General features: G+C 42.5%; 1 protein-coding gene across 2 annotated transcripts; it reads right to left on the minus strand.

Moving 5' to 3' along the window:
* Nucleotides 1-5,028: 5,028 nt before the first annotated feature.
* LOC100226294 (uncharacterized) lies at nt 5,029-16,995 on the minus strand. Of its 2 annotated transcripts, XM_030269285.4 has the most exons (19): nt 16,628-16,994; nt 14,888-15,002; nt 14,582-14,755; nt 14,384-14,490; nt 13,785-13,922; nt 12,391-12,473; nt 12,133-12,234; nt 11,954-12,015; nt 11,266-11,368; nt 11,082-11,149; nt 10,390-10,492; nt 10,237-10,295; nt 9,541-9,643; nt 9,320-9,426; nt 8,637-8,739; nt 8,461-8,510; nt 5,933-6,102; nt 5,649-5,742; nt 5,029-5,279 (listed from the first exon to the last, which is right to left on the minus strand). In XM_030269285.4, the coding sequence occupies exons 1-19, from the start codon at nt 16,735-16,737 to the stop codon at nt 5,184-5,186; spliced, it is 1,947 nt and encodes a 648-aa protein (XP_030125145.4). In that variant the 5' UTR covers nt 16,738-16,994; the 3' UTR covers nt 5,029-5,183. The 2 variants fall into 2 exon arrangements, with proteins under 2 accessions (XP_030125145.4, XP_032603335.3); XM_032747444.3 differs by lacking the exons at nt 8,461-8,510; nt 8,637-8,739; nt 9,320-9,426; nt 9,541-9,643 and having other exon boundaries at nt 16,628-16,995.
* Nucleotides 16,996-21,493: the final 4,498 nt, after the last annotated feature.

The raw sequence follows: 21,493 nt of genomic DNA on the forward strand, positions 1-21,493 counted from the left end.
CACTTTTCTCATTATGACAGTGAACAACTGCAACTAAGTCAAGCCTTCAGCTTCCTTTGCTCCAAACCAAACATACCCAGTTCTCATAAACTGAGCACATCTCCAAGCTAGTGGTCCTTCACAGTGTTCTCTCCAGTTTGTTGATCTCTGTTATGCACCAGAGACCCCTCAACTGGACAGTGTAGTCCAGGTTCAGCTCTCTTCTTCCCTAGCATGAGTGTCAGCTGTCTTCTTCCTCAGCATTCAGTGCAGGAGATTGCAACTTGTTTTGGTATCACATTTGTGTACCTCAGCTCTTGCTCCTGTGCTAAAACTCTTCTCCAGCTTTCAATTCCCCTTTAGCATTCTTACTTCATACCTAGCTGTGATTTCATGCTTTTTTTCTTTTTAGTGAGTCTTAGACCATTAATTCTATACAACTCATGGACATCCAACTTCCATGCTGCTAAGATGATCTTGTGTCATGTAGTTAACTTTGTCTACAGATTGTTAAATGCTCCCCCATGAGTCAATTAAATTTAACATCATCCCACAATAGTGGTTCACAGGAATATGATCAGATGCTTTCTCAATGCTGGACGTCAACAGAATGGAGAAACAGACTGACAAGAACTTAATGAAGTTCAGCAAGAAGAAGTGCAAAGTCCTGCACCTGGAGAGGAACAAAAAAATGCAGCCAGGCTCTTTTCAGTGCCAGGTCCAAAACCAATGGGAACAAACTGAAATGCAGAAGGTTCCCTTTGAACACCGGGAAAAACTTTGTTCTTGTCAGCGCTGGCACAGATTGGCCAGGGAGTGGAATCTCCATCACTGGAGGTAGTAAAAAAATGTCTAGATATGGTCTGAGACAATTGGTTCTTGGTGCTTGCCTGAGCAGGGGTGTTGAACCTGGTACCCTCCAGAGATCCCTTCCAAACAAAACCATTCTGAGATTCTGTCTAAAAACACTAGTAGGTTATTTCTCTCATAGAATCTTTCAATCAGCTAAGAAACAGCATAGAAGTCAGATTATCTTTTCTCATTATTGGAAACTGGAGGAAGAATGGGATCTATACATTGGTCCATGTTTTAGTGAGTGAAAGTGAGCATCATGTGCAGCTGGGATGAGGAGAAACAGGATTGCCAGGTTTTATGGCTAGTTCCCATGCTGCTTTTACAGATAGCATAGCTTAATCCCTCTGTTTTTTACTTAATCCGTATGAATAATGAGAACACATTTTACTCCCTTACATACTTACTGCTAGATAAGGTCATTTAATGACCTTAACATGTTTTAAGATCATTATATGAATGATACCACACACGGTGGTAACATCAGTTATTGAAATGGGTATACTAGCAAGAGAACGTTTCGTGTCTTAATTCAGGAATGCATCCTGAACCATGAACACGGGGTGTGCAAGGAATTTGAATATACCCGCAACAAGATTAGGATACAAACGAGGCTGAATGTTGGTAATAGAAATGATAACTCACTTTTATTTACTACCAAGGAAGACAATTAGGAGGAAATATAAAAAAGTAGGAAAAAGCAAAGAAGTAGAGAAAGCAAGAAAGGATCCCACAGCCCCTTATTGCACCGGGTTTATGTGCACTCACCTGCACATCGTATCGACGGCGCCCGGGTTCTGGTGGATCACGCTGTCGGCTGCTCAACCGCGAGAAGCTGCCATCTGCTCCTTTTGTCTTCTGAGTGTCGCAGTTCGCTCCGACGGACCCAAGCAGTGGTGAAATGGGTTGTTTTACAGCAGTTCCACAATTCAAGACCAAATTAACATGTGGCTTAACATGTGAAATTGCTTTGCATAAATATTACTAGTTAAATATAGGCCGTAGAAATGCATGTGCTGCATATATGAATATTAACAAATGCAGGGCCTATTTGAACAAGGCACAGGCAGCCTCCAAACTTCAAAATAAGAATCTGAGTCAAAGCATAACAGTGTGTAAGCTCAAAACTCTGTCATTAGTGTTAGTTGTCTTCATTAAAGCAGCCTTCCTCCTGCAGTCACTTTAAGCCATGTATCCTTTCTCTTACCAGAAATCAGCACAACTTTGAAATAAATATTCAGGTATTAAATCATTACAGTCTTTTGTTGTTTGAATCATAATGTTTAGCCAGCAAGACTGTTAAGTTTAAAGTCCCTCAGCCGAGGGCAAGTTCCAGCTGTGAAAAAGGAAAATTACTTGTCACGTTTGAAGAGAATGGCAGCACTACAGCAACAGGTCTCCTGTGTTTGATGGCTTGAAGACAACCAGGCACTTTGGCTATGGGGGGCAGAGGAGGCATTTGCCATAAAAAGAAACAGCATGGATGTAAAGAGGCCACAGGAGGAAGTGCTTGGAAGGGGAGTTTTGAAACCCTATTTGAAATACTGCAGCTAAAATTTTTAGAAATGTTCTATAATAAAGTAAATTTCAATCACAGCTGTAAATTATTGACATTGTGTACCAAATTGCTATCAGTGTAATCTTCACTTTTTCATATTTCCTTCTGTAGGAATTTGGTCATTGTTTTTTATCCTTAGGAGAAACAGTTTGATGAGCTTTGGAAGACTAAGCCTCAAAGCAGGTAGTGGTGTGCAGTTAGGTCTACTTCAGAGCGGAGCTATTTTCAAATGGACAGTAGAAGCAGGAGATATACAGATTTAGAGGAAAATTTTGGTGTCTTAAGCTGCTTCTCTCTTTCAGAATAACTGTGCTAGTATTGCTGTTGAAGTAAGATTTTGGCTTTGCAGTGTTTAAAAAACCAAAATATAATAATAACTGAGTTTTTAACACCCTATCACAACCCTTCACATGTTTATCCCTAACCTAAGGATTGCTGCTGGAATAGCAAATCCAAAAATACTCAATTTCCTTAGCTCTTGGCAAAACTACTTGCTACATGACAGGAAATGGAGACCAACCAAGTGGCTCCACACACAGAGAAGGCATCAGTTAGACAGCAACTGAACCATAATGCGTCTCTTCTAGGGACTCCTCTCAAGAGTCTCTTGGCAATGCTCTTACCAAAACATTACGCAGCAGTTAAGATAGCAATGCTTTTATCTATTTCCCCTATGAACTAAAAGGAGGACACAGCCCTGCAGCCAAAGCAGCATGCAGAGGAGAGGAGAAGTAAGGTTAGCATTTAAAGTTCAGGTGAACACTTCAAAAATTTCCAATTCTTTGACCTCATTATGTTTTTACACTGTTTCTGTAATAGCAGTCTCTAAGAGCAGCTATAACACACGCCAATCTGGAACTACAGAAAAATAATTAAATAGAACGCTTTCAGTCCAAGCAGTCTACATCTAGATAGTTGCAGGGTTATTAAATACTATAAATTTTTTCAAAGTCCATGTGTAGAAGTTTACTGAATAGGGACAAACATACTTTCTTCCACTTCAAGCTCATTCTTTTATGAAAGACTGAATATTTAAGTATTTTAAATTTTTTGAAGCTGAGATTAAAGCTTGATTTAAATTGCAACAATTCCAACATGTTATTAAAATTTTCTAAGCCATCTAAGATCTGTTAGCCATGAGGTAAGCCAATCCCACCTAGGGGTACTTTTAGTGATCTCGTATTCCAGCTTTGCTTTTTCAATTGACTATATTCCTGGCTCTTGAGCATTTATGCCAATTTCCCATTTTGGGAAAGGGAGAGGTTTTCTCTCTCTGCTTCCATATATTACTTTCAATTCATGTCTGACACTGAATTGATCCTAAACAAATTCTGATAATGACTGTGATAATTATAATAAAGATTAAGGCCTCAAGTAGCGTAGCCAACCTTTCAGTGACTAATTCCCAATTTCCTGCAGAATTTTGTTTAGCTGATTAGTCTCTGCAGCGTGTTGTAATTCCTCAGGGAATTGTCTGGCTCACTGACTCAGTGATAGGTATACAGGTGGTGATATTAATTGCACATTTTGCTAAACCCTTTAACTAAATCTAGTATGAGGTTCCCAGTTTCTCCAGAGGAAGCTATATCCCTTTGAGCTACTATTCTACGAAGTATAGAAATATAATCTTCATTAACCTTTTCATTTCAGACAAACACGATCATGCACTCTATAACCATCAAAAAAAATTCACTTGATCAAAGTACAATTTATTAAATATTTCATTTCAATCTTATCTGTAAAGGATTTGCTGTCTGCTGAACAGCCCAGTGAAGCGTTTCCCAGTTTGGGGCTAGCTTTGCCCAGGGGTAGTGAATGCAGGAGGCTCAGCCAACAGTTTTCACAGCCATGTGGGTATCCAGGAGAACTTGGAATGGTCCTTTCCACTTTTCCTTAAGTGGTTTATCATTCCACATGTGGACATATACCTAATCCCTGGGTTGATGAGGATGTACCTGAATGTCCAAGGTTGTTGAGGATGCTAAACAACAAACCTATGCAAAACTGAGAACTCTTTTCCCGAAGATAATACATACTCTTTTAAATTACTATTTCCTATCACATGGCTTTCTCCTGAGATAGTTAGTTTAATACAGCCTGTGTTAAATAATTTCATAAGAACTTAATATTTCCTTAGATCTAGGCTGTATTCTAATTCTTAATAACACTAAAGAAAAAGCCTGAGGCCATCTTAGTGAGATTTCTTGACAAATCTTACTTATTTGCTATTTCAAGTTCCAGTTCATCCTTTCCCTTTTCCACTGGACTAAGATCTCTAAGGAGTATGGAGATCCCATGTAACTCCCAAGCACTTTGCATAAACTTCGAACTCTTTTAGCCACAGAATGAAATTCTCTGTCTGAAGACAGGCCTAGTGGTACCCCAAATCTGGGTATAATTTTCTTTAACAAAACTTCTGTTACTTTTTGCTGTTTGTTGGTGCAACAGACAAAGGCTTCAGAAAAGCCATGCAGAAAAGCTATCTACCAAGATGAATATCAATAACCATCTTCCCAGGGTAGTTCTAAAAAATATGTATTGGTTTAAGACAGTTTAAAGAGGTGAACACTGTAAAATGAGTTACGTCCCCTTAGTTCCATCCAGTCCATTTCCACATAAGGAACAAATGCAAGTAGATATAAGAGAATAGATAACAATTTATTGACAAGCAAAACAGCAACAGGCAAACAATATCAGTAAGTAATCACTAGATAGAAAATTGTTAAATTTCACAAATCTCATGGCAACAAAGAGACACCCAAAATGGTGGAAACACCTGCAGGGTGACCCAGCCTCAGGGATTGGCTCGCTTTGCTAACTTCTCTCCAAAACAGTTTTTGATAGTGTGAGGAAAATCATGGTGACAAAGACCTGTGTCCACAGAAGAGTCCTGCAAAAAAGAAACTTTATTTGAATAAAGGGAGAGTCTATTAACTCATACCTCTGAGGGGTTTCTTGAGTTTTTGGAGGATCCAGTCTCCTTTTATCCTGAACTCCCAACTGCATATTGTCCTTCTCTTTCCCCATTGGCTGAGATAATAAGAATGTACAAACTTCCCAAACCACCTTATCTTCCTTCCAATATGTACCCCCATACTCATTCTGATAGAATATTATTGGGTCTTTCAGGTTATCTAGTTATATGATCTGATCTCTCCTAGACTCCCTCTAGGAAAACCTGAATATTTGAAAATTTTCCCACATGAATATGGAACTAGGCTCTATGGGTCACAAACAGGGAAGGCTCTGAGTAGCTTACTGAGGTAAGAGGTTGCTGGATTGTCTCAAAGACTTCAATAGTCTTGGCTTGCTGCTGGATTGTGGTTTCCAGCTTTGCCATTTGCATTTGGAGCCTGAAAAAAAGTACAGGCTTTACGACAGAAGTCCACAAGAGAACAAATCCCAAAGGAACAGCATGAAAGAACCCATCTAAAACAATAGCATCTTAGAAAATCATGTAATCGTATCTCACTGGGATGCAAGAAGACAGGCCTGTTGCTTTCACAGAATCACACAAAGTGAGGCCTTGTTCCACTGTCTTACCGTTGAATGCGTTCTTCCAGCTGGGGGATAGCTGCAGCTGAAGAATCAAAAGAATCAACCAGGATGCCTTGCATGTTCCTCAAAATTGTTATTACCTTCTCTTTTTGGGCATTCTTCCCTGAGTCAGCATAATATTCCTTCTTGTTAAGAGGTTTTTTCAGGTCCTTGAGCTGTCAAACCACAAGAACAATACCCAATAGAAAGCTTTTATATATTAAAAAAATAGTAGAGTGCTTTGACTCTGATGTTAACTTTCAAAACCTGTGCTACTTCTTCATCTTTTATAGAAAACCCTCTCCTACACTGATTCCCTGGGGTGTTACCTAAAGACTGGAACAACACTTTTCTTCTCCTCTCCTCTCTCAAGGACTCTGAACAGACTTTGTAGTATGTTCTGGTGTTATGGTTTAGGAATGCTATTCCCCAAATTTGTGCTCCCACTGAGACTCTCCAAATCACACTGCTGCTCCTTTGCTCCCTCCTTCTCTTCCCCCTCACTCCTGTGACAGGAAGGAGAGGAGAAGTGGGGACACAAAAGGTAAAGATCATGAATTCCGTTTGGAACAATTTACTGGAGACAGCAATGAGATAAGAAAACAGTAACAGCAGCAATATTCATAAGAAGAGTGTTCAAGAGAGACATAAGAGATCCATATGCAAAATGCTCAGAACCAGTGTTACCCAACCACTCCCTCAGCATCAGTGTTACCCAACCTCTCACCACTTATTCAACCACAAGGGAATAGACTCCCTTTCCTTTCCCCTCCCCCATTCACTGCATTCCCTCCCGCCCCCCCACCCCACCCCGCTTCCTCCATCCTCTGTCCTTGACACTGACCTGAGGTGGTACAGAATAACCTCAGGACCCTAGCCATGCCCTCTCCTGGCTACTGTGATTAGAAACTCCTCCTCTTACTAAAGTGACTTTACAACACCATTGCAATGGTGATGGCAGGAAGAAATACTACAAAACATCAGCACAACCCTCCAACAGGCCTATTCTTTCTCTGTCAACACACAGTCCACTTTGTGAAACCGCGGAGGAGAAGCAAATACTGTGTGCTTCATGAAGCTTGGGAAGCAGTTTTTGAAAGGAATACACGTCCTTTTCCTAACATCATAACTAGTGTTTTTTTTTAATTGTAGTCGCCAGACTTATATATAATAAGTTGAGTCAGTTATGTGTCATTCAACTTATTCCTGTTGCAAAGTTGTATAGTGTACTAAGACCACCTCAGTGCAGCCCTCCACTGTTACTTCATGTGATGTCAACAGGCAAACATCAAAGGCAGCAGTGCTGCTCCTTCCCCTGCACCACCCCATTACACAAAATCTTAAGGAACAGCCAGTTCCCTGCTCTGTTTACTATAAAGAAGGCTTGGGACCCTGCCAAGAAACAGGCATTTTCCACACCCCAGTTTTACACCTCTCCAGTTTCTCCAACAGCAGTTTCTGTTCCTTCCTGCTGTTGATCTTCACAGTTCAAAGTGGAGCTCCTTCCAGGGAGTCCTTTTTGAGAATTTTACCAAGCTTCTGCCTGGCTAGTGGCTAAGAAAATGGTGTTTCATAAGTGTGGCAAAATTCAGTGTGAACATGAAAACGAAAGTGATGATTTTACTGATGAAATTACATAATTAGATTGGTCTACATATTGAGGGAGAGGCTGACCAGCAGGTCGAGGAAGGTGATTCTCTTTTTCTACTCTGCTCTTGTGAGACCCTACCTAAAGTACTATGTCTCCTTCTGAGGCCCCCAGCACAAGGCAGACATGGACCTGTGAAAGGAGGCCAGATGAAGTCCACAAAGACATTCATAAGCCTGGAACACCTCTCCCATGGAAAAAGGTGGGGGGGGGGGGGGGTGGAAATCTGGGATTTTTCAGTTTGGGGGAAAGCAGGTTCTGGGCAGATTTTATTGCAGCCTTTTGACATTAAAAAAAATGAGAGATATATTTACCAAGGATTGTAGTGACAGGTCAAGAGGCAATGGTTTAAAATTAAAAGACAGTAGATTTAGATTAGATATAAAGAGGAAAATTTTCCAAGTATTGTGATGGAACACTGGACCAGGTTGTCCAGAGGAGTTGTGCTCATCCCTGGATGTGTTAAAAAATGAAGCTGAATGGGACTTCAAGCAGCCTCTTTTTGCAGCCCTTCTGCTTCAAATACATATGAAATTAGGTCCAAATTACAGCTCAGGTCCAGATTAGTTACTTCCTCTCAGCACTATTTCAAAATATACTCACTAGCAAGAACACATGTGCTTACACTGATAAGTTCTATTTAGGGATATTACATCTGTCTCTAAGAGTCACTTGTTTGTCCTGCTCATAATCTGTTTGAGCTGAAGAATCAACCTTTAGCTGAAGATCTTCTCCCTGTAATGTAGGGAGCTAAGCAAGCAAGAAAAAAGATAAAAAGATGGGAAACAAATCCTCGGCAGCATCAACACTGCCTCCAAGTAGGGAGCATGAAGAAACATGACTTCTGCCAAGGGTAGTGTAAGAGATCAGGAAGAGAGCTAAGTACCTTGTTCTCAAACGTGGAGATATAATGTTTCCTTTGTTCTGCTCCTTCAGCTGATAAGAGAGATAAAAAAAAGTAAGAGAGTTGCTGCTGTGAGTGCTTCTTTCACTTTGCTTTTCCAAAACTGATCCACTCCAGAGAGGCCTACAAAGGTAACCATGTAGACCCTCTGCAATTACCTTTGCCATGCTCCACTGCAGCAGAACTCACACCCACTCTGTTTTGGTCTGCAGCAGGAAGCTGCACATCTGCCAACACTTTCCTTCGACCTTCAGAATCAGTCTGCATATTTTAAAAAACACATATGAGAACTGCCACAGGCTGCTTCCACACCCTCTTCCACCCTCAAAGCTTCTGCTTCAGCCAAGAGGCCTAACAAGAGAGGGATCAGGTAAAGGAAAGAACAAGGGCAAACACATCAGCATATTAAGCATATCTCTCTTGAGTAGATCTTTCAAAACAAGACAAAGTCCTCCTGCCCAAGCTTGAGAGAACCTAGGCAGAAGAAACAGAAATTGTGGGTCATCCACAACCATTTGACATTGACTGGATCCACAGAAGAGAAGTGTGAGGTGGGAGAAAAAGATTCTCACAATGCCAGCCTCCTAGAACTTCAGAAGACTGTAACTAGAAGGAAGTTTTACTTATTTGCCTTAGAAATCCCACATGGACTTCAGCTGTAAGGAGGCCCAGGACATTAACTGGACCTCAGTTTGTCCCAGTCCCGTCTGAACAGCTTGTCTGAAGCAGCAGCATGTCAAGGTCCAAGTTATGAACATATGGCAGAAGCAGCAGCAAAGGAAAGTGAGCCCAGAAGCAGGTGAGTCAGAGGGACCCCCACTCTCTTCCTCAGAGAAGATACCTCAGAATCCCAGGGAAGTTCATTGTATTCCTGTTTTGCTTCCCTCCCTCCTGGCTGCAAGTGTCTGTCTTCCTTTTTCACTTTTTTACATGCTTGTTTCAAGACCCCTAAGAAAAGATAAGCACGCAATAGCTATGAGTGTTTATTTTACTCTGCTTTTCTGCATCTGATTCACTCCAGAGAGGCTTACAAAGGTAACCATTTAGTCCCTCTGGAACTACCTTTTCTGTGTAACACTGCAGCAGGGCACACATCCGACCTGTTGCTCTTTGCAGCAGCAAGCTGGACAGCAGCCAACACTTTCCCTTCACCTTCAGAATCAGTCTGCGTAATTTAAAAGACACACGTGAGAACTGGCACAGGCTGCTTCCCCACCCACATCCACACTCAAAGGCTGTGCTTCAGCCAAGAGGCTTAACAAGAGGGATCAGGTGATAGAAAGAACAAAAAGGGCAAACACAGCAAGCATATCCAGCATCTCTATTGAGCAGGGTTTTCAAAATAAGACCAAGTACACCTGCCCATGACACAGAGAATGCAGGCAAAAAAATAAATCTATAGACTGTAGGTCATATGGGAATCCAGTTGATGTTAACTGCATGTACAGAAGAGAGATGCTTGATGGAAAATTGAATCCTCACAATGCCAGCCTTGCACAGTTTTCACAGGATTGTAACAAACATGGAACTTTACTACATTATCCTTACTGCAAATCTAGATTGGACATTAGCCACAAGGATTCCCAGGACATTAGCTTGACCTCACTTTGTCCTAGTCCCATATGAACAGCATGTCTGCAGCAGCACAATGTCATCAAAGTCTAAGGTATGAGTGTGTGGCAAAAGCAGCATCAAAGGAAAATGAGCCCGGAAGCCAGTTATTTAGAGGGACCTCACTGTCTCACTCCGAAAAGGTACCTCAGTATCCCAAGAAGAATTATCATCTTCTCCTGATTTTTCTGCTGGTTGCAAGACCCCTAAGAACAGATAAGAGACCTGTCACAGCTCTTCCAAATCTGATTCACTTCACGGAAGCTTACAAAGGTAACCATGTAGTCCTTTTGAAATTACCTTTGCTGCGCTCCGCTGCAAGAGAGCGCACACCCACTCCTTTGCGGTCTGCAGCAGGACGCCGTCCGCCAGCAAACACTTCTTCTACAATTGCAGAAAAAGGCTGTGTGATTTAAAAAAAAAAAACACATAAGAAGTAGCACAGGTGACTTGTGCACCCAATTCTATGCTCAAAGCTTCTGATTCAGCCAACACACCTAAGGAGATGGATAAGGTGATGAAAAGAACAAAAAGGGCAAACAAAGCCAGTGTTGAGCCATCACTGTTGTTGAGCAGGATTTTTAAAAAGAGACAAAGGCTACCTGCCCAAGCTAGAGAGAACCTAGGCAGAAGAAATAAATCCCTAAATTGTTGGTCATACACAACTATTTAACATTGACAATTCACAAAAGAGATTTGCGAGGAGGGAAAAAGCAACTCTCACAATGCCAGTCTTTTAGGACTTCAGAGGACTGTAAGCAGAAGGGAGAATTACTTCTTTGTCCTAGAAATCCAGCTTGGGAATCAGGCCACAAGGAGGTCCCAAACTTTAGTGGAGCTCAGTTTGTCCCAGTCCCAACTGAAAAGATTATCTGAAGCAGCAACTGGCTAAGGTCCAAGTAAGGAGGGCGTGGCAGAAGCAGCATCAAAGTAGAAGGAGTTCAAAAGGACATGAGCCAGAGGGATACCACTGCCTCCCTCAGAGAAGGTACCTCAGAATCCCAGGAGGAATCACAATCTTCCTTTTCTGCTTCTACTGATGCTGCTGCTGGCAAGACACCTAAGAAAGATAAGTAGCATGTCATTTCTGTAGATGGTTATTTTACTCTGCTTTTCTCCACCTGTTTCACTGCAGAGAGGCTTACAAAGGTAACCATTTAGTCCCTCTGAAATTACCTTTGCCATGTTCCACTGCAGCAGAGCGCGCATCCAACCTGGTGCTCTTTGCAGCAAGATGCCGCACTCTGGCCCGCACTTTCCCTCGACTTTTAGGATCAGTCTGTGTAATTTAAAAGACACACATAAGAACTGGCACAGGCAGCTTCCACGCCCGCTTCCCTGCTCAAATCCTTTGCTTCAGGCAGCAGGCCTAAGGCGAGGGATAAGGTGATGGAAAGGACAGAAAGAGCATGCACAGCCAGTGCATTTAGATCACTGCTGAGCATTGTTTTCAAAACAGGACCAAGTCCACCTGCTCAGTCTGGACAGAACATAGGCAGAAGGAATTAATCTCTAGACTGTAGATCATATAGAAACCAGTTGATACTGCATGCATCTAGGGAAGCGAGCTGTGGAATGGAAAAACAATAATCATCACAGTGCAAGCCTTTCAGTTTTCAGAGGAGTGTAACCAACAGTGAGCTTCACTGCTCTGTGCTATACTAGAAATCCCACCTGAAGGCCAGCTGCAAGGAGCCCAAGACATAAGCTGGACCCCACTTTGTCCCAGTCCCAGCTGAACAGCTTGTCTGAAGAAGCAGCATGTCAAGGTCAAGTTACGAGTGTGTGACAAAAGCAGCAAAGGAAAACAGACCCAGAATCCAGGGAGACAGAGGAACCCCGTTGCCTCCCTCAGAGAAGGTACCTCAGGATTGCAGAGGGAGTATTTGTCTTCCTTTTTCTCTGCTCCTTCTGCTTTGTAGTCTCCTAACGAAAGATAAGAAGTGCATCATTTCTGTGAGTGCTTATTTCACTCTGCTTTTCTCCACTTGCTTCATTCCATGGAGGCTTCCGAAGTTAACCATCTAATCCCTCTGAAATTACCTCTGTAGGGCTGCACTCTATTAGAGCACCTAGACACTTTATTTTGGTCTGCAGCTGGACCATCATTTTTCTTTTCTGCTGCTTCTACTTTTGGGACATCACCTAAGAAATAAGATAAGAAGCACAGTGTTGCCTTGAGTGTTTATTTTCCAGATCTTTGACCTGTCCCCCCAGTCCAGCTTTCCATTGATTTGGTATCATTCTGCTACAGGCCACAGTGATTTTTCTCATGACCTCTTTGATAGAAAAGTGTCTTACATAACTCTTCCAAGGCAGCTGTTTCCAAGGGAATGACAGGAGTTGTCTCATAGCAGGAACTCCCAATTTGCTCATTAGCAATGCTAAATATAGAAAGGAAGAAGATGCTTTAGGTAAAATCCCCCCAGACTTCCATGCACTCTCTGCAGGAAAAGTAAAAGCTATGCATGCTCCATTCTACCCATATTCATAGACTAAATGGTCACACACACACAGAACTAAACTGCTAAAGGGTCACAGACACACACAACATACTGCAGTCCCAGGGTAATGAAGACTGAAATCCTCATTACAGGCATGCTGACAGTAGAGGTGCCTAGTCTTATCTGTGGAGTAACTCATCCCTGCTACAGTCTGGCTACAGTCTCATCTGATAAATCCCCTCTCCATTTCAAGAGCCAATTTAACAAGCCTCCTGGCAGACTGACATCACCAAAGCCTCTACCTCAGCTAGATGTTATGCTAATGGTGCAGCTACTCTCCACAGCAAGATGGTTTAAAGTCTCCTCAGTCCAGGTCCTCACTTTGAAGGCCTTCAGAAATTCCCATGGTTAGCCTGAGGACCTCAGAGTTTAGAGAGCTCTCAAGTGAGTTATCAACAGGCCAACAAATATTGCGCTTGCATTCCAAGACCTGTGTTGTCTTCTAACAACCCTGAGTTGACTGGGGCTTGGGTTTGTTTAATAAGCAGGAAAAAAGCCAAAAAAATAAAATAAGAAAACAAATTAAACATGTTCTCCAGATCGAGGTTGCTGTACAGAATGGTGTACAGAATGGTGCGTTATCATGACATTTATATTGTAACAGAAGCCTGGAGGGAAGGAATGAGTGCCACATATTGTAAGAACAATCTTCAAACATGCTTTATCCCTAAAGGGGTTTTTACACCACAGTTTACACAAGCTCCCTTCTTTCCTGCTTCCCATTGATAAAGGCTGCCAGAAGGGGCAGGGGAAGAAGAAATGAAGTCAAGATCCAGTGGCATGAGTTCATGGGGAATTGTTTATAGCTAGAAAAGGCATAAGGAATAATGCAGTACATTCACCCATCCCTTGGCTACCATCACTGTGAAAGAGGGCTTTTTTCCTCAGCCTAGTAAAGCACACAGGGGATATCAGTTAGATCCCCTCTGAAACAAAAGGCAAGTAGTTGCTGCCAATGTGGTGTAACTTGGAAGCACACAGGTGAATTCTCAGACAACTCAGGGGAAGGGACAAAGTTTTCCTCAACTTCTAAATCTACTCTTGACATGGAAAGAGATGACATCACCGAGCTCAGCTTCTACAAAGCTCTCAGCACCTCATTAAACCCTTCTGCTGTTACCAAAAAGGGAGGTACATCAGCCCAGACATTAGGAGAGTATGGTTGTTTTAACAATGGTGTAAAACACTTACAGATCATCTTGAACAATTTTGGTGAAAGGTTGACATGGGTAGAGTTCCTTGTCTGGCTCAAGAAAAACAGCACCATGTTGAAGAAGAAGTTGTATTACTTTGTTATTCCCAGAAAGAGTAGCAACTGCAAGAGGGGTCCTAGGGCATCCAAGAGATAAGAGTAAATATGTCAGCTTTTGCAAACATTGCCTAGCCAATACTTTAATTCCTCTTTGCTCCTTAAACAATTCATTTCCCCTCTCCCACAGGCAGAGTGAAGGGACAGCCAAATGCCTACAAATGTTGGAGAATTCAGGCATGTGGGACCTCGTGAGGTCTCCTGGACAGCCACTTGTCCAGAGCAGATGCAGGGCCTGTGCACCTGCACGTACACTCACATGTGGGTGTGTGGCATGGCAGAGTACTTTCTTGCAGTCCTCAGTGTGGAAATCACCCCCTGAAGAAAGTGGCAACTGAGCCCAGGACTGCTTTCACAAGTCACACAGGAGATACTTCTGGGTGACTCCTGGTCGTTTTTCAAAGTTCATTCTTATGTCTCCCATCAATCCAACTCAAATAGGGCTAAGGAGCCCTACGTGCACTTTTCGCAAACCCTTTACCTATAAACTTTATCCAGAGCATTCACGTCAGCTCCTTTTTGAAGAAGGAACTTGACCATTTCTTCATGGTTTTCAATGATTGCCAGAGTAAGTGGAGTGTATCCCCACTAAAAGGAGAAAACATCGCTCTTAGAATAACAGAGAGAAGATGAGCAAGTCGACCTGGGAAGAGCAGCTTTACCCAAAGTCCAAGCTTACTTTATTCTTAGCATCAATATCTGCACCATGCTCAAGTAACAGCTTCACTAGAGATTTGCTAGAAGCCATGACAGCAAAGTGAAGGGCAGTGTTACCGTTTACAGCCCTGTGGTCATGGTTGGCACCATGTTCCAGCAGAATAGCTGCACAGTCCCTGTGCCGGTGCTCTACTGCCTGGAAACAAGAAATAAAGTAGAAATAACTTCCAGCATCTGTGTTTCTCACTGTCAGAACTCCCACACCCTCCCAACACTGGAAAGTATGAGTGTCATTAAAGATTACAGAATGCATACCCCTTCTGCATACCTTTATTAGTGGTGATTTATCCAGTCTGTCACAAGGGTTTAGCTTGCACTTCTTTTCTACCAGAAACTGAACAACATCTGCATGGCCATTTATACAAGCAAGATGCAGAGGTGTCCTAGAAATTAAACATATACTGTTGTCCTGGTTTAAGTCTGGATGGCAAAGAAGCACCATGCAGCTACTCGTTCACATCCTCTCCCTCTCCACCCCAGTGGAACAGGGAGAAGAATCAAAATTAAAACTTAAAATAACAATTAAATTATAACAGATTGATAAATAGAAAAAATTGAAATAAAATAAATATAATAATAATAATAATAGCAAATAAAAAATCCCAAGAAAAAACTGGGATGTACAATACAGTTGCTCACAACCCACTGGCTGATGCCAAATCCCATTTCAGAATGTTGACCTGGCTAAGCTCCCTCCAGCTTTCTGTGTACTTTCTCACTGGCAGAGTATGAGACACTGAAAATATCCTTGACTTGGGGTAAACACTGCTTAGCAATGGAGGCTGTGTAAATCTACAGACAGTGCAGAACCAGTGTGAGCCCCTGAGAACCCCCCCTCCCCCCCATCAGTCCTGCATCAGTTTTGTCCCAGAGATTGATGGGATGGGACTTCTGACAGCATTAGGAAGGCTGTTCTGGCTTTCTGTGAATCCATGCCCTGCAAAACCAAGCTGCTCAGTCTGGCACCTGGAAAGGAAGCTGATGAGCTCCACAGAATCATCAAATCTTAATATGGTGTGAGATGGAAGGGATCTTTAAGACCATTTAGTTCCAGCCCCTGCCATGGGCTGGGACACTTTCCACTTGACCAAGTTGCTCAGAGCCCCATCCAGCCTGACTTGGATAAACAGGGATGGGACAAAAAGATGATCAAGTACAGGGCCCAGGCTCCAGAGCAGGGCAGGGCAAGCCAGAGCAGAGTGGAGCTTTCACTGTCTCCTATTACAGCTCAGGCAGGGCTCCTGTAAGGTTGGTGCTCTGGGGCTAACCCTGCTGCCAGGCACAGTTCTGTGCTTGGCTGGCTCTTCCAGACAGGGTGGGTGTGTTCTCTGCGATATTGGGTTTGTTACCTGGTGTGCAGCAAGTCAATAATCACACACTTGTGAGAGACGTGGATTATGTGTTTCAGAGTTACACGTGCCTGGGTGCTCAATGGTATTTCATAAATAAAGCACACCCCACTGGGCTTTCCATGCTATAATTAGTACATAGATGTTCAGAATTAATAGCTTCCCAAGTACTGCCTCTCTACCATGACTGGTTAATAGTTTCCATACAAATTATGTAACCACAGCTAACTTCTGTGCATGCTTAGGGGAGGGGTCTTCACGTGGTCTTTTTAACTTGTAGGTGTGGTTTTCAGTACTATAATGAAGAAAATACAACTACGATATACACGGACTTTGAGTCTTTTGCCAAACTGGCAACGTATAGACATAGAAATACATCAACATCTTGATTTACAACAACCTTTACAGATGTCCTTCACTAAGGATGCTTCTGCTGTCTGTTCTATTGAGACAACAATATCTTGATTTACTACATTTTTAATGCTTGTTAGTTCCAGGATGTCCTTGGCTAAGGGATGCTAGCTGCTGTTCCACTGATTGTCTCCTTTCTTGCTACTTAGGCTTGAAAGCAGGCAAAATACATTCATAAAAAAAACCCACCCCGACTCAGATAATTTTGACAATTTTGAACAGGCGGAGGGCCTGCTGTTTGTCCTTACTGCTTGTCCCGGTTGTATCCATTGATGCGGTGTTTGTTCAGCCACCAGTGCTGCCGCAGCTGGGCCAGGTCCGCGGTGGCGGCCGCGCTGTGCAGGTCCGCCAGCACCATGGCTGGGCTCGGCTGGGCTCAGCACAGCACAGCACACACGGCGGGGCCCCGACGGCCTCTGCCGAGCCCCGGGCGAGGAGGGGATCGGCGGATCCGAGAGGCGAGGTCCGAGCGGAGCCGGCGCTGGGGTGGCCGGCGCCCGGCGGGGGCCAGCGACCGTGGAACGCGCCCCGGTGTCACACACGGACACCGCGGGACACGCCCGGCTCCGGCTCCGGCTCCGGCGGGCAGCGCGGCACCTGCGGTAACTGCAGGCTCAAAATCACAGCCTGGGAATTCCTCCTTGAGAGAAATTCTGAAGAAGTATGGGCTACGATAATGAAGAATGTTATCCCAGATGAAAAACAAACAAACAAACAAAAAAACCCAACCAAAAAAAAAAAAAAACAACAGAACGGACATAACTGCTGGTTCCCAGGAGACTGCTGTGTTTTCCCCTCGGCAGACAGCGTTCTGGACATAGCCTGTCCAAGCTTCCTCTAAGCCAAGGGCAGGCTTTTCAATAGAAGGCAGGCTAGAAGCCTCCCGTGGTTTACCATATCCTAATCCCAGCGATCAATAGTTAATTGTATTTCTATCCTCTTCAAGCCACTGATCGTTTTATGTTAAAACATTAGCTAATTAATGACTACCTTCAAACACTGGAGTTAGACTCATTAAGTTCATTTTAAATAAATCAATAACAGAGACAAAATTCCTGGTGATTTGGGCAGCCTTTAAAAGGGGTAATTTAGAAAATGAGTTTTCAACGGCTCCAGTCTAGCAGTTGGCAAGAACTCAAAAAATAAGCTGAGTCAACTGAGGCCATGAACACTTTTATAGAAACTGTAAAGTCAGATTTTCAAGGAATTCAGCACCCCAAATTCACAGCCTTTTTAAAAATCTGGCATTAAAATACCTCATTTCAGAGGTAAAAACTCTGAGCCCTCTATCATGAGCAGGAGGGGGGGCTGTTCACTACATATGCACAGACAAAGAGAAAACAAATTATTTCCTGAAGAAAAAGACATTTTAAGGAATGATTTTGCATTTCCTCAACTTTCTGTTAGGAAAAATGGTGGATATCAGGTGGAAGAAAACTGCAAGGACAGAAAATAACTCTTTAGGGAAATACTACAACATATACAGTGATTTTATATTCTTTTTTTTTTTCACCTTAAAGATAATTGTAAAGATTATAATAATATAAATGAAAGATTAAAGTCTTGATTGCTTTAATACCTAACTGCTAAATCCTGTTAATAGGGAAAATATATCTGCTTTTTCTCATCCTTTTCATGTTTGATTTTCAAATTATATGGTAAAAATTCACTACAGCCAAATGCAAGGGCTCCCACTGAGGGAGGGGAATGAGTTAGGCCACTGGTTATTATAAAATAATTTCCTAGTAACTTACCATCAAGGAACAATTTACATTCACAAGTAATCAGGAGCCAGATTTTGACTACGTAGATAAAAGTCAGAGCACTTAACTGTTAACAAAAGAAGGCATAGACTTTGGATGCTAGCTTCTCAAAAACTTGAAGAAACAAGACTTCTTGAAAAGCTTGAAGAGACAATACCAACCGAGTCTTTTACTTGCATGGATTCAACCTTCACCTGTTACACCAGTAGAAGTTGTTCTAGCGGATGTGATAGAATCACACTTAGGGATTGTATCAGCAAGCAGCATAGAGAAATACACCCCACTGCAATGGCTGTTATTCTGTGTCCCCTAGAGATACCCTGCCAGAGCCAAAGTGTCATCCAAATACAGTCTTGTTTCACTGAATTCCATAAACAGTGCTGCAATAATTATCCAGACTAGAGGCAATTCCATTTATTCACTCTTGCATTTCATTCACACAGAGCCGAGCCTAAAGCACAGTTTTGCAAATGCTGTGTTTGATGCTATCCTAGCACACTGTCCACACAGCATTCAGAATTAAGCAGGCTAATTGAAATAGCAAGAAAAAACCCCAAATAATGCCTCCTCATGATTTCTGTGGGTCACATGGTGGTTCTCTGCTGCACGTAATTGGTTTCATGCAGGAAAATAGACACCTGAAGTGGCACAGGCCATTCCACCTGACTGTTACCATGACTTGAAAGCATTTAGATGTGCAACTAACAGGATACTGCTATCAAACCTCCAGCATAGTCACTGGGTATTGTGTAAGAACATAGGAGTTTTCATATTTAGCACGTGGCAAAAAAAAAAAACCTGCTCTCACAAACCTGCTGTATTGTAAAGTTCCCTGATTCTAACAGTGCATCCCATCACCAGTATTGTTTGCCACTATTCACTGGTGTAGCTCAAAGAAAGGAGCAGGGTTTGCTCCCAGTCATCACCTGAATCTCTTAGTGATTGTTAGATTTCATTCTGCTTAATGAACAGATTAGTTCTGTGCATTGGAATTATTCTACACTTGATTAGAGAATGTATTATTCACAGAGCATCAGAAGTAATCAATTCTATAATTTTTTTTTTTTCTCTTTTATCCCTCATAATCCTTTTTCACCTCATTCCAGAAATGCATTTTCTTCTGAAATTTGCACCCTAAGTTCCACTGGGACCATCCACAGAGTACCAAGCTTCTAAAGACAGCACAAAAATCAGCCTTGATATTTTTCTTAATTGTAGAGAAAAGTAAGATGATAGTTTAGTATTTTTCATCCTTGCATACCAATAGAGTATTGATTCTTGTGTATTAGCCCCTAGTTTTTTTATCCACCCTCTTTATTCACATTTCTTCTCAGGCTTTTGAATTATCTGATCATACTAACTGTGCAGGCTGGGATCCCTCTATTCCAGGCCTCCCTGAGATGCACAGCCATTGAGACATGCTTGCTGTCAGGACATAGCCTGTTACATACTCCTTTATACAACTCCTTAGCTGCTAACTACATCTTGTCTTCTCCAGCAAATTCTGTTTATGAAGGAACTTCCATCATGTGCTTACCTCCATGGTTTGAGACTTAAAGAACATTAGTTCCCTAATGTTGCTAGTGGGATAAATACTGCAGTTGCCTTTCAGCCAGAATCAGTCCCAAGAAGAAAAGCTCACAGAAGCTTGGCAGAGAGGGAGATTGCAAACCTCCTCAGGGCCAGGTCAGTCTCACAGCACTTTCCTTCCACCAGTGTACAAGAAAAGACATTTCGGAGAGGAAGTGCCACTGCCCCAAGACACTTTCCTGATTTGGGTCCCTTTCTTCCTATAGACAACCCTGTGCTTTTTTTAAAGCCATCTTTAAGAAAATACTCAAGTAAAGTTAGGACACAAGTTATTTAGGTAAAACTGGCAGTACTGAGCTGTTGTAGGACACCAGAGGAATGGCTGGCTGGCTGCCAGCATCCAGGTGGGGAAGTGGTAGGAGAAGAGGGGCAGCTGTGAGTGGGTGGGGCGGTGCCCCCTGTCCCATGTGTGTGTGCACGGCCAGCCCCAGAGCCCACACCACCAGGAACAGCCCAGCTCTGCTGGTAGTGCAGGAACAAGATTCCAGTGCTGGAATTAGTATAGGCTTCCCTGACAGATGACCACAGGCATAATGAAATAATAAAACTCAGCATAATTTTACAGTTGAACTTGACAATTTTTTCCCCAAACTAGACTATTCTATGAGAATCATTCTACAATAAAGATATATTTATGAGGGCTTATCACATAAACCCTGCTCAATACTCACAGGCCCTTTGTAAGCTGTGCTCCCTTTCATCTGCATTTTGTCTTTCCTCTTCTTTGGGTTGGTGGTTGAGATGAAGTGACTCACCACTGGACATCTTGAAATATCTTCAACAGACAGAAAGAAAGATAATTTAATTTGAATTTACAGGAACAATAGGTTTACCTGTCCAATCTGATTTATTAGTGTTCCGCTGCCAACTAGTTCGGATAATATTCCAACCACACGAACGCCTTCATGTGCTTGATCTCCTACAGACATTGAAGAAGATTGTCCTTTCTATGGATTTTGTCATATGTGACAAGCATAGCGAATTCCCTTTCTTCCTTTTTTTTTTTCAGTTGGTCCTTAAGAGACAGAGCACATGGTTAATTTGGGAGATCTAAGGAACAAAGATAAAGACTGGTTTAAGTCCACGTTCTCGGAAAGATTCTTTTCTTCTCTGGAATTATGTCTGATACAAAGATTTCTTACAAAGGAAATTCACAACAGACCCACAGGGGGATACTAAAAGGGTGGGCAGGATGTGCCTTCAAACATCCCTAATTCAACAACTGAATGCTGCACAAGGGAAATGGACTGCAGAAAATTGACAGGTTATTACCATGCAAACCTGTAATACAGTATTGCCATTGTCACTAAGAAAGCAAAAGCTTTGGACTGAGCTCTTTAAGCCTCAGAGGAAGGGCTTTCTTGACCTCAACAACCTGCACAAGGTAGACAAGCTGGAGCCAGCCAAACCTGGCTTTAGGGGTAACAGAGACAACAAAGAGTGAGTACTTCTAACACATATAAAATGCATCATATATCATATATTCAGATGTAATGTGGAGCTGCAGAGCAATTTAAAACGAGTAAAGTGTAAAAATGTGTTAGCAAATACATAAATGTGGCCCCATGTGTGTCTTGAAATGGAGGAGAGGAAAATACCACCATGAACATCCTGCACTTCCAGACACTGGTAGTGGGCTAAAGCTCCCCCTTCACCACCAACCACTAAACAAAAACCACCAACCCTAGGACCCAGAGGAGCAGGGAAATAGTGAGGCAGAAGGGGTCTAAAAACTAAACAGGGTGAGAATAATGATTGTAA

Source organism: Taeniopygia guttata, chromosome 1 (assembly GCF_048771995.1).
Source record: "Taeniopygia guttata chromosome 1, bTaeGut7.mat, whole genome shotgun sequence".
Taxonomy (NCBI): domain Eukaryota; kingdom Metazoa; phylum Chordata; class Aves; order Passeriformes; family Estrildidae; genus Taeniopygia; species Taeniopygia guttata.

Excerpts from the sequence above, each read along its gene's own strand:
- LOC100226294 (XM_030269285.4), bottom strand. The coding sequence starts at position 16,737 with ATGGTGCTGGCGGACCTGCACAGCGCGGCCGCCACCGCGGACCTGGCC. Across the intron at positions 15,003-16,627 it reads GGATACAACCGGGACAAGCA|GACACCTCTGCATCTTGCTT; the intron begins GTAAGGACAAAC and ends TTTAATTTCTAG. Across the intron at positions 10,493-11,081 it reads ATTCCTCCTGGGATTCTGAG|CCTTTTTCTGCAATTGTAGA; the intron begins GTACCTTCTCTG and ends TAAATCACACAG.